The sequence below is a fragment of the Sander vitreus genome, chromosome 1, assembly GCF_031162955.1.
Source record: "Sander vitreus isolate 19-12246 chromosome 1, sanVit1, whole genome shotgun sequence".
Lineage (NCBI taxonomy): Eukaryota > Metazoa > Chordata > Actinopteri > Perciformes > Percidae > Sander > Sander vitreus.
Window position 1 is genome coordinate 29722967 of NC_135855.1, and position 13564 is coordinate 29736530.

The following is a 13564-nucleotide window of genomic DNA, read 5'->3' on the forward strand; positions in this document are numbered from 1 at the left end:
ACCTAAAACTGCTCCTCAACTGAGCCATTAAATTCTACACAGACGTGCTGAAAAATTCACAAGACCATTCTCCCTGAAAAATCTGGATGAGAGCCACTGAATGAGTGGTATGACTGAGGTATAACTAACTGCCCTGATACTCAAGCTAGTAGATGCCCAAACATAAACTAATAGAAAGTGGATTATTTCCTTGTCCCAGAAAGTGTCAATTTTGAAAACCAATCTTCGTGCGTGCGTGCGTGCGTGCGTGTGTGTGTGTGTGGGTGTGTGTGTGTGAGACAGACATGGCATGTAAGAACCCTGTGACCCTGTAATTGTCACTGTTATATACACTAAATTCTGTTTTGTTTTGATGCTAAGCTATTACATTTTTCTTTTTTACCGTTTAAAAATAGAACATTTTACAGGTGAAATTTAAAGTTACTTTTAAAACTTGGCCACAAACAGAGTACGAAAACAAAAAGCCAGTAGCTCCACAGTTTGCTTGACCACAATCTGATCAGTGAAACACCTGTTGGGCCTCCCACGTAAAGGTGAAAGTTAATAGTTGGCCGAACACAGGAAAACAAAGTATTGGTTCCTACATGGCAGAATAGAACCTTGTCAGGTACAGATTTTGTTCTGTGAGACAGTACTTCAAGCCAGTACTCCACCTGCTAAAGCGGAGTGATTTGAGCTTCAAAGTGCAACCAAAGGTTTCCTGACAGGACTAATAAGATCCATCCAATATGACCCTCTTGACTCTTCAAGACAAGGAACACTACACAGGCATAAGCAAGGGGTGTGTGGGTCCAAGAAGGACCCACAGGCCCAACAGTTGCTTTCTTTGACAGAAATGCAATTGATTCAATGCAATGGTTGATTTTGACAACGATGTGGCCGTCCATTAAGTAAACTGAGAACCTGAGAAAACTGGTAAACTGAAAAAGACTTTGAGCATTGCAGCTACCAGAGCACTTTCATAGAGGGCATTTAGCACAGGAGGACACCTGGTGACATGCCACAGAACTGCCCTTAAGCTTTCTAACCACCTGAGAAATGTGAAGATGTTTTAAAGAATAGATCTTAGTTTCAGAATTTGTCTATTGGCTACCATCACATGCACTTCACCCTCCATTTTTTCCGGGAAGTATGTATACAAACTGTCACTGTGGGCTCTACCTGCACTAAATTGGTATTGTACTGTCCCAAAACACAAATGTCTGAGTCAAGAAATCCTAGTTTGCAGACTTCAAACAGGTGATGAAGATGTGGATGAAGAAATCAAATGTATCCAGACACAAACAACAGACACAGCCCTGATTCTGCCTGATACAAATACTGTTTTGTCCAACCGGCCTAATGAAAAATAATAATAGAATTTAGGGATTAAGACACCATGGCGAAAACATCATACTTACTCTTCCTCCTCACACACACTAACAGAACAACACAACATTTTTTAGAACTTTAACATATGTAAACTAGACCAGCACTACAGCTTCAAATATTATCTTGTTTTTCTGTGACACAGCAGCTCAGCGGTGCATTAATCTAGGCAGCAGGGTGGCCACAAAAGAAAGTCATCACCATATCCAGATGGCATCTATGCCTTCATATGGTGACATCACACTACCAGAGTCAAGAACCAAGGTGAATGAAAGCTTGTAGAATTACAATCTGTAGAAAGAGCAAGTTGTTTGAGTATCAACGACTAATCTGTTTTTAGACCTCTCACTATATACCCATGTTTGCCATCATAAGAAAGAAAAGCTCCTTGTTAATTTTTCCCACCAAAATTGTTAATGTCTGTCGTATGGCAAAAATAGTCAAAAATGTATCTATTCAAATTCTGTGGCAGAGAAGCTGCATTCACACTTTGGTCTTAGTATACTTCAGCCTCCAGGGAAGAGCTTGCTTAACACCTACAGTGCGCCTGAAAGACACAATATGTGCAAGCTTGTTAATGGTTTCACTTGGTCTGACCCTGTTCCATCCAATATAATATATAATGTCCCATGTTTTTGCTGTTGTTTATGCTTTTGCTGTTTGATGTTTTTTTATTTTATTTAAACAAAGGTCTGACCTTATATCCAGCATCTCAAATTGTGCTCTTCTGATAACCTCAAACAATAATACAAAGCACAATGTGTGTGTGTTGGTTTTCGTGTTTCTGTAAAAACAGGGTGAAGAAATGACCTTTCAATATGGTACTATTTGCACAGTGCATCAAAAAACGGCTAAGAAGACCAACAATAGAGGACTTGGTGTTTAGTAAACAAAGACTGACTGTTAGACCTGCTGGACAAGTGCTGATACATATAGCAGAAGCCAGCTGTGCATTCTGAGTTTTGTAAGGGTTGTGTAAGTTTATACTAAAATTATTCTGGAGCATTAAGTTTTCTGTAAAAGTTACTTTGAGTTCAATACAAAGGAAAGCTGTGGTAATTTCTGGATTAGCAGCTGGACTTGCTATTAAAATCATTAAATGCCACTACACTGAAAAGAGGAGCGGTATGTTTAATAGCTGAACACAGAATGATGTAAAGATTTCTTAAGTTTATTATCACATATACTCTACAATCACATTTTTAAAACAATCAATCAAACTCACTTACTCACTCCCTCAAGAAATGTATTCACCCACACGTTTTCTCTCACAGGGCTCTGCAAACCGCTGCTCACGGCATGCAAATGTTGTTTGTGTGCTTCTCTCACTTTGTCTGATCCCTCTGTCCTTGTGACAATACATTGCTGTAGTGGCAGCACGCTGCTAAAGAATGTTTAAAAAAAAAACTTCTTTCACTTTTTGTAACTATACAATTATCTGTGCGCCCGGCCTAATCATTTTATAGGAGATATATTGTTTGGCAATTAATCTAAAACATCCATCTAAAACACTGGTAGTAAACTTAACTTCTATTGTGGCTTATCATCTGTTTTTGCCTGTTTGACCTAAACTGCGATTAGCTGTTATTGGAGTTGCTTTAGATTTAGCCCAACAAAAACTCATAATCATAATAACATAAAACAAAAGAAACATTAAAAACAATGAAATGTTGGGAGCAAACAAACCAGTCTGCTGTCTTCACACTACAGTAAAACCGACTGCACTGCTATAGCCAAACAATTCCCTCTGGGGATGAGGAATGGGGGCAAGCGTGGCAAACGCCAGGTCGAAAACATTTGACAGCTAAATTATGCATCGTCACATATGGCAAGATAGAATCTTGGTCTATCGGAGGTTGAAATGGTTAATGATTGGCCTGGAGGGAGCCTGCATGACTGAATGCATGAGGATATAGGCTGTTTCTAAAGCAACAAATGGCAGTAATTTGGGCTTCCTTGTTGTTTCAGGACATTTTGTGTCCACAGCTGTTCAATTGTTGTGTTTTTTTTGTAATATATTGTGTATATTGTGCATAATGAGTGGTGACTGAGTTGGCCTAAGGACAAACCAACTTCCCATGTGTAGTCCCGAGCAATGACAACACATGTTGCCCGCAACCAATAAAAACAAAACAATAATTAATAATAATAATTATGCATAAATGTATCTGTGTTTCCAATGCATTTTTACATGTCTTACCACAGATAGAATATATTGCAAACCGCCGTATATGGCGCGCTCCACCAGGTGAGCTACCCAGACGCCCAACATTTAGTTATTTAGACAAAATGCTTATTTAGTTCTACAAAATATGACAGAGAAAATTATGTAGTAGCCTTTGCAAAGCTGGTAAAGTAGATGCAAGTGTGCAAGATAAACGGAGGATCCAATCCTATTGGGCTGATTGGACAGCTGACCAAACTTTTAGTCTGAAGTCAGCCATTGATGGGTGCCACAACAATGGTCATGGTCCAGCTCATACACACAAAGGAAATCTGAAATCTTCCGCTATTGCGCTCTCTCTCTCTCTCTCTCTCTCTCTCTCTCTCTCTCTCTCTCTCTCTCTTTATATATCTTTATCTCTCTCACTGGCTTGGAGAGAAAAGCAGCCGTAACTCTATGCAGGCTCACCCATTCTCTCGCAGGTGCTATCAAATGACAGAGCAAATGACTGGGCTATAATGAAAGTTCTCTAGGCTGTGTGCTTGTCCTCCTGCCTTAACAGGTTGACTGACAGTCTTGCTGTGGGAGAGGATCCATGTGACAATCCACACATGCAAATATGTAAAATAAAACCCTTAATGTAATGCTCGTTCATTATTAAGTTCATTATCAGCATTAATGAAAATGCTCATTCACAACAGGCAGCTCTTCTCCGGGAACCATCACCTTATCGTGGTGGAGAGGTTTGTGTGTCCCTATGAACCTGAGGGCTGTGTTGTCTGGAGCTTTGTGCTCCTGGTAGGGTCTCCCAAGGCAAAGTGGTCTCAGGTGAGGGGCCAGACAAAGAATGGTTCAAAAATCCTATGAAAAATCGAGGAAGGGATGAAGTGACCCTGCCCGGAGGAAGCCCGGGGCCCCCGTCTGGAGCCAGGCCCAGATGGAGGGCTCGTCAGCGAGCGTCTGGTGGCCGGGTTTGCCACGGAGCCCGGTCGGGCACAGCCCGAAAAAGCTACGTGGCGGACATCCCTCCATCCCATGGGCCCACCACCTGTGGGAGGAACCGCTGGGGTCGGGTGCGCTGCCACATGGGTGGCAGTGAAGGTCAGGGGCCTCGACGGACCAGACCCGGGCAGCAGAGGCTGGCTCTGGGGGACGTGGAATGTCACCTCTCTGTGGGGGGAAGGAGCCGGAACTTGTGCGGGAGGTGGAGCGCTACCGGTTAGATCTGGTGGGGCTTACCTCTACGCACAGTCTTGGTTCTGGAACCATACTCCTGGATAGGGGTTGGACTCTTTTCTTCTCCGGAGTTGCCCAGGGTGTGAGGCGCCGGGCGGGTGTGGGGATACTCACAAGCCCCCGGCTGAGCGCCACTACGTTGGAGTTTAACCCGGTGGACGAGAGGGTCGCCTCCCTACGCCTGCGGGTTGTGGGGGGAAAACTCTGACTGTTGTTTGTGCATATGCACCAAACAAGAGTTCAGAGTATTCGGCCTTCTTGGAGACCTTGAGTGGAGTCCTGCATGGGGGCTCCAGTCGGGGACTCCATAGTTCTGCTGGGGGACTTCAACGCACACGTGGGTAATGATGGAGACACATGGAGAGGCGTGATTGGGAGGAACGGCCTCCCTGATCTAAACCAGAGTGGTTGTTTGTTGTTGGACTTCTGTGCTAGTCATGGATTGTCTATAACGAACACCATGTTCGAACATAGGGATGCTCATAAGTGTACTTGGTACCAGAGCACCCTAGGCCAAAGGTCAATGATCGATTTTATAATCGTTTCATCTGATCTGAGGCCATATGTTTTGGACACTCGGGTGAAGAGAGGGGGCGGAGCTGTCAACCGATCACCATCTGGTGGTGAGTTGGGTCAGGGGGTGGGGGAAGACTCTGGACAGACCTGGTAAGCCCAAACGGGTAGTGCGGGTAAATTGGGAACGTCTGGAGGAGGCCCCTGTCCGACAGACTTTCAACTCACACCTCCGGCGGAGCTTTTCGTGCATCCCTGTGGAGGCTGGGGGCATTGAACCCGAGTGGACAATGTTCAAAGTTTCCATTGCTGAAGCTGCGGTGAGGAGCTGTGGTCTTAGGGTCTTAGGTGCCTCAAGGGGCGGTAACCCACGAACACCGTGGTGGACACCGGTGGTCAGGGAAGCCGTCCGACTGAAGAAGGAGTCTTTCCGGGATATGTTATCCCAGACGACTCCGGAGGCAGTTGCAAGGTACCGAATGGGCCCGAAGGGCTGCAGCCTCTGCCGTGAAAGAGGCAAAGCAGCGTGTGTGGGAGAAGTTCGGAGAAGACATGGAGAAGGACTTTCGGTCGGCACCAAGGTACTTCTGGAAAACCGTTCGCCACCTCAGGAGGGGGGGAAGCGGGGAACCATCCAAGCTGTGTACAGTAAGGATGGGACGCTGTTGACCTCAACTGAGGAGGTAATAGGGCGGTGGAAGGAGCACTTTGAGGAACTCCTAACCGACTAATACGCCCTCTATGGTAGAGGCAGAGCTGGAGGATGAGGGGGGGGATTGGCATCAATTTCCCTGGTGGAGGTTGCTGAGGTAGTTAAACAACTCCACAGTGGCAAAGCCCCAGGAATTGATGAGATCCGTCCAGAAATGCTTAAAGCTCTGGGTGTGGAGGGGTTGTCTTGGTTGACACGCCTCTTCAACATTGCGTGGAAGTCTGGGACGGTGCCTAAGGAGTGGCAGACCCGGGGTGGTGGTTCCCCTTTTAAAAAAGGGGGGACCAGAGGGTGTGTGCCAATTACAGGGGTATCACACTTCTCAGCCTCCCGGTAAAGTCTACTCCAAGGTGCTGGAAAGGAGGGTTCGGTCGATAGTCGAATCTCAGGTTGAAGAGGAACAATGCGGATTCCGTCCCTGGTCGTGGAACAACGGACCAGATCTTTACTCTCGCAAGGATCCTGGAGGGAGCCTGGGAGTATGCCCAACCAGTCTACATGTGTTTTGTGGATCTGGAGAAGGCGTATGACCGGGTGCCCCGGGAGATACTGTGGGAGGTGCTGCGGGAGTACGGGGTGAGGGGTCCCTTCTCAGGGCCATCCAATCTCTGTACGGCCAAAGCGAGAGCTGTGTCCGGGTTCTCGGCAGTAAGTCGGACTCGCTTTCAGGTGAGAGTTGGCCTCCGCCAGGGCTGCGCTTTGTCACCAATCCTGTTTGTAGTATTTATGGACAGGATATCGAGGCGTAGTCGGGGTGGAGAGGGGGTTGCAGTTCGGTGGGCTGGGGATCTCATTGCTGCTTTTTGCAGATGATGTGGTCCTGATGGCATCATCGGCCTGTGACCTTCAGCACTCACTGGATCGGTTCGCAGCCGAGTGTGAAGCGGCTGGGATGAGGATCAGCACCTCTAAATCGGAGGCCATGGTTCTCAGCAGGAAACCGATGGAGTGCCTTCTCCAGGTAGGGAATGAGTCCCAAGTGAAGGAGTTCAAGTACCTTGGGGTCTTGTTCGCGAGTGAGGGGACAATGGAGCGGGAGATTGGTCGGAGAATCGGCACAGCAGGTGCGGTATTACATTCAATTTATCGCACTGTTGTGACGAAAAGAGAGCTGAGCCAGAAGGCAAAGCTCTCAATCTACCGGTCAGTTTTTGTTCCTACCCTCACCTATGGTCATGAAGACTGGGTCATGACCGAAAGAACAAGATCCAGGGTACAAGCGGCCGAAATGGGTTTCCTCAGGAGGGTAGCTGGCGTCTCCCTTAGAGATAGGGTGAGAAGCTCAGTTATCCGTGAGGAGCTCGGAGTAGAGCCGCTGCTCCTTTGCGTCGAAAGGAGCCAGTTGAGGTGGTTCGGGCATCTGGTAAGGATGCCCCCTGGGCGCCTCCCTAGGGAGGTGTTCCATGCACGTCCAGCTGGGAGGAGGCCTCGGGGGAGACCCAGGACTAGGTGGAGGGATTATATCTCTAACCTGGCCTGGGAACGCCTCGGGATCCCCCAGTCGGAGCTGGTTAATGTGGCCCGGGAAAGGGAAGTTTGGGCTCCCCTGCTGGAGCTGCTACCCCCGCGACCCGACCCCGGATAAGCGGATGAAGATGGATGGATGGATGGACAACAGGCAGCTGATGTTTGAGCTAGGCTGAACAATTACTTATCTACAGTCCAATGATGTAGGCATAGTAACAGCTATCGGTAGATTACAGGTAGCTGCTGACAACCTGCAACTTCTGAGGAGGCTGAAGATCATTTTTATCATTCAAATACTGCTATCTGTATTGTAAGTATGAAGGATGTCTCCCTGTGTAAACTGTGAAGATGGCAATCCCAGCAAACTGGAAAAGAGTCTCAATCTCTCAGGAAGCCGTCGTTAAATTCAGCAAATACGATCGGCTCAGCTTAGGCTGCAAGAGTTGACGTCTTGGCTGTGTGGTTAACGCAGTGGGAGGTGGATGGGAAGTGCTCAGTGCACAGGGTCTCACTTAACTAATGCATGGCCAGCAGCATCATGTTAACACAGACAGTAAATCAGTCCTCCTGATCTCAGAGAGAAATCTAATCCACAGTATGGGAGAGACATCGGTGCTTGTATTTTGTTTAATGGAGCAGAAAACCAGAGTTAATGTTCTGTAAAAGAGATTTTGGTCATTTTTTTATACATACCATGTCAGGACAAATGTGTTTTACCGCTAGGCTTGTCAGCATTTGGGTAATGGTCTTTACAGTTTCAGGGTTAAATTACAATATGGCTTTGGAGTTTTTTGGCAGAGCAGCATTATGTGCCTCAAATAATGCCCAAATATGTTACCTTGACGATTGGGTGGCCACCGGATGCTGCTTTGACGGCTCCTCGGCTGCCCTCAGTCTCATAGTGCGCTCGGTGGTGGGCTTTGGGTTGAACCTCTATCTTCAGGTCATACTGGCCAAACTGGCTTGGCAGCGGCCAATCTAGAGGAGGCAGTGAAGAGGTCCTAAAGAGAGAATACCACAAGCATGCACACATAAACACAAACACAAACACAAACACACACACACACACACACACACACACACACACACACACACACACACAAAGAGGAAGAAGATATTAGAGATTTGGTATGAAACCATTATCACATACAGTGTTGTGTTAAAAAAAGATTCATTTAAAGCATAAAGTGGAAAGTTTTGTGGTTGTAGTAAATGCCAAAAAGTGACCTGAAGTTTAAGACTGAGAGCACGGAATCTTATCAATGATGAAGAAAGATCATATCAACAGCTTGAACAGTACAAATTTCTCTCAGAAAATCTGCTTGAGTATTCACACCTTCACATTTTCCATATTTCAAAATGTTCTGTACATATGTAAATCGCTGTGATATCACAGAGTAGGGTCAAGCAATACAACCTCTTTTTCTACTTTATGGCTGATGACGATCTTAAGGCTGTCTAAAAACATCCAAAAGCTGAAAAGGTGGTATTCCCCTTTCATGGTCTGAGAACAGCATAATAAATAGGTGTCAAATGGGGGTATAACATGCAGTGTACTTTGCCCCATTAGACGGTGAATCACTAGAATGTCCACATGCATTAATCCTGTTCTTTAACATAACACTTGTTAAAGGTCAGGTTAAGACTTTAAGGTTGAATCATTTTCTACAGGGGTTTTTTTCTGAGTCTTCTGTGTGGGTCAGGGAATGGATGGTTGGATGAGAGTGTGTGTCAGACAGTGAGTAAATTACTGTGTGTGTGTGTGTGTGTGTGTGTGTGTGTGTGTGTGTATACTGTAAAAGTGTATATTTTACGTGTAGTGCACCACAGGGGCTGGCATTGTGTGTTTTTCCTCCCTGCCTTTTTAAATCTGTCTAGGCCACAATCGTATTTGAACAGCTGCACTCCAAAATAAAAAAAACTCAATGAGCTTCTCCACAGATAAACTGGGTCTCTCCATCTGAATGAATTAGATCAGTTCATCCCCAAAACATCTTGCAAATTCTGGCATCAACCATTAACCAAGCCGTAACCTTTTCCAAATGTTGTTGTATCTATTTTATGTTGATCATAATGTATTTCATTATATTCAAGTACAATCCCCACAATCCACTAAAAATAATGATTCTGGAGTATAGTGCCACATCTCCAAACTCCCAAAATGGGAGGTAATCTGGTCCAAATGTACATCTTCAAATCTTCAAATGTTACCAAAACAAATTCCCAAAAGATGGTTAATCTACAGTTTGGTTATGTTTGCTAAGTTTTCCTTACTGGTTTACTTTTGCTTATTTAATACTGCTTTTTATTCTACTCTGTAATATCTGTACTAAATCACTACAGTGCATGTTTAACTTGATGAGGTACTTTGTAGTAAAAGCCACAATGTTAACCTTTGTCACATCTTGACAGTGTAACAGAATTAATTATTCTAGATCCAAGATGCCTACTGTAGAGCAGCACAAGCTGTATGTGTGTCATCCAGGTGTTTTGTCTGGCTGCAGATACAACGGGCCATTGTTGTTTTTTTAGCACAGCAGTATACACAATCACAAATTAAACAGTGTGTGTGTGTGTGTGTGTGTGTGTGTGTGTGTGTGTGTGTGTGTGTGTGTGTGTATGTGTGTGTGTGTGTGTGTGTGTGTGTGTGTGTGTGTGTGTGTATGCATGCACACTCCCATTGTGTCCATGCATGTGTATGTGTGTCTCTACATCTATGACTGTGTATGTTAGGCCTGAGTCAGTGAATTGATTGCAGCTGCACAAGCTGTCTCATGGTCCAAGAGGCTAACCAATCTCTACCACAGTGTTGGCCACTGTCGGCTTTTTGTGCAACCTGTCACATAGTGGCATAAGCTTTTATTCAAGATGGTAAAGGCTCCTAGCATGCAAACGCACTCTGAAGTCTAAACTGCATGATAGATCTTTGACAGTACAAATAATTCTTAAGGGAAAGTTTGTAAAGTTTTAGCCAGCATGGCTGACTCCCTTAATGATTTCCTTTCCAAATGCCTGTCAAGTGCTGGCTAAGTACAGACCGATCTGATCAGACCGAAATAAATACATGTGAGTCAGGCTTCCAGTGGAGCCATTTCACTTCATAAACTGCCTTACAGACTGGCACCAAAATCAAGGAAAGACTGCATTTTGAAATGAAAAGGCATGTGTCTGAAATTTTCTAAAGGTTTTGAGCAGCTAAATGCAGCCTTGTTGTTCTAACTGAGCTACATTCTACAGATTCTCCTACCACATATGACATGGAAATGTCAAGTAAAATCATTTTAGGTTATAACTTCTTACATAAAGACTAACTGGTCAGGTTGAGCAGATTATAGGCACATATACCACAAATAGTTGTCATCATGATGGTTGACATAATACCCTGCTTCAAAACTAAGTTTAAACTGTATGGTTATCTGTCCTGAGTAACAGTGATTGTAGTGTCGTGAATAGTTTGATTTTCAAACAAGATTTTCACCTGACAGCAGCTTCCTAACCCTTATGTTTTCCTCCCGGCAGCAATGACATAACCACCCAGGAAGTGTGGGTTTGCATGGCTGCTAAGGTAACAGGAGTAGAGGAGGACAGAGGAAATATGAGCTTTGTGATGGAGCAGAGCAGAAGCGGCAGCCTCTGTCCTGAGCATAACCTTTCTCAAATGTCTAAGCCAAGGTGTCGGGGCTCCCAGTCCAATCATAGTCCCACAACCCGCCTAGTCTTCTCTAAAGTAGCATCCCACTAGCATTCTTTCTATCCAATGAAGTAGGTAATTTTGCATCTACACATGTTGCATGAATGTGAGGCCCAGTCACATTTTAAGTCATGAAATGACACCTTGTAAACAGATTGTATTTCCAATATAGACATACCCATAAATATATATCAAACAATGCAGGTTTTATATTGTTTTCTTGCAGCGTTATGTCATCACACTTATTTCCTGGAAACCAGTGCATCGCTACTGGTTGCCTTGTGGTATACCAATAAACAACCTAACCAGTAATACCATTAGTACCCCTGCTGCGGCCAACAAATAAAACTGCATTTCTTGTCCCAAAGATATCCCATTCAGTTACATGTTTTCAGTAGTTCTACTAATAGTTCATTAACTCATTCCAGTGATGCCGTGATTACTTGCTAAACTATTTTTTGCTAACAAATTCTAGCCTGGGTTCTGCTTACTGAGTGGAGCAGCACATACTGTATTTTCCATAGAGAAATACTGACCTTTTGTTTAAATAAAGCTTTTGGCAGCCAACATAAGAGTGCTGTTAATATCTCATTGTAAACAGCTCAGGGAGTAAGGCACCCCACCAATTTTTAATCCCACCCACTCTAACCCAAGCCCACCCATTCCACCTAGGCCATCTGTAAAAAACACCACAAACACACATATGCATGCACACAGACAACTCAACAAACGTCTATCTCAAGGCAGACATAATCTTATACCACCTGACTATGCATGAGTCAGTCACATCTGAAAATTGGGCAATGGTACGGATATTTTAGTAGGAACGAGTGTAAGGGAATACTGTAGGTCAAAATTGATTTAAAAGCATAGTAAAAAATAACTGTAGCTGCTGTGTTCTTTGCTGTCTTAGCCGTGGCCTTAGGAAATTTCACTTACAAGGGCAAGGATGCAAATATCAACTGATGACTCGTCATAGAGCTGAGCTGACCTGGCCTAGAAATCTAGACGCACCCTAGCGGGTCAGTCTAGCAACTCTCCGTTGGCTTGCGAGCTGGAAAAACCAAACTCTAGTCAGGCCAATTACATCGTGTATAGAGTCGGTGGGCGGGCTTAACATAATGACGGTAGAGTTGCGACGGTTCCGCGTGAATTCCCTGCTACTTGAAAACTAAGAAGATGGCTGCTGCTGCTGCTAGTGAACAGCGGTCTTTCAAATCGGCTTTGGCCGCGACTCTGGAAGACTTGGAGTTAAGCTTTTCTTTGAGTAAAGAACAGCACTGAAGTCATTCTTAAAAAAGAAAGATGTGTTCGGAGTTTTGCCGACCGGATACGGCAAAAGTTGAATCTATCAACTAGCGTTGCTCTGGTTGGTTGTAGCGCTATCCTATTGCGTGCAGAGGGAATTTAAAAGACAACCATTTATCCCGCCCCTCGGATTGAGCCCTGCCAATGGTGAGTTCCCAGACCCAACATCTTGATGTGGGTCTGGCTTGTCAGGCTAGAGCTGATCTTAATACCCTGTTATTGTCTGGAGAGTGTGTCTACATGAGCAAGCATTTGTGTTATGTCTACACACGTTTGTGTGTATGTGCGTGCGTGTGTGTGTGTGTGTGTGTGTGTGTGTGTGTGTGTGTGTGTGTGTGTGTGTGTGTGTGTGTGTGTGTGTGTGTGTGTGTGTGTGTGTGTGTGTGTGTGTGGTGGTCCCCTTGCCATATGTGCCCTGTGCTGATTTACAGTGCTAGGGGCCAGTGCACACAAACAAGGCCATGTCTTCATCTGCTGCACACATTGAAGAACAGACAGCAGACTCTTCTCCTAAAAAACTCCATTGTGAGTTTCTGATTGCACCCATCACTCTTTAATGTGGGGATTGTGCTTGTGTGTTTTTGTGTGTGTTTGGAGGAGTTGGTGCTGTGTGTGTCCCTGTCTTCCCCCTCCACACACTAATAAACTTGTATTACTGTGCGATGTAACTAAGTCAGATTTATACTGCTGATACGAAGCTCAAAGTTCCCCCAGTACTGAACATTGATCTGCAGTGTTACATCAACAGGCCTATTATTCATCTAACTTGCTATTTGATATTAGTTTACAATCTTTATGACACTTCACAACGCTCTATAAAAGCATTCACCACTGAGGTCCATTGTTTAGCCTTGACCTACAAATTGCTTTTAAGATTGACAACATAATGCTCTCTTGTCAAGCAGTGATTCCATTAATAATTCACAAAAACGATGACAAAGAGGTAGTTATCGCCACACTACCTTCTGTTTTTGACTATAAGTTAAAAACGCTTTTAAATTTAAGGATGTAATCCATCAAGAATCTATTCTTTCTCAAATACAATAAGGAAGTAGAAAAGAACAAACTGATTTTCCCCCACTGAGTCCTCTACATCTGCACCATT

The 13564-nt window shown here is 44.6% G+C and overlaps 1 protein-coding gene across 1 annotated transcript in view; it reads right to left on the reverse strand.

The window, feature by feature from the left end:
- The window catches only part of nfatc3a (nuclear factor of activated T cells 3a), a 69134-nt gene that overhangs the window by 33441 nt on the left and 22129 nt on the right, over positions 1-13564 (reverse strand). The window contains exon 3 of the mRNA XM_078251914.1: positions 8299-8461. Within this exon, the coding sequence (XP_078108040.1) occupies positions 8299-8461 (163 nt within the window). The remainder of the gene's footprint in view (positions 1-8298; positions 8462-13564) is intronic.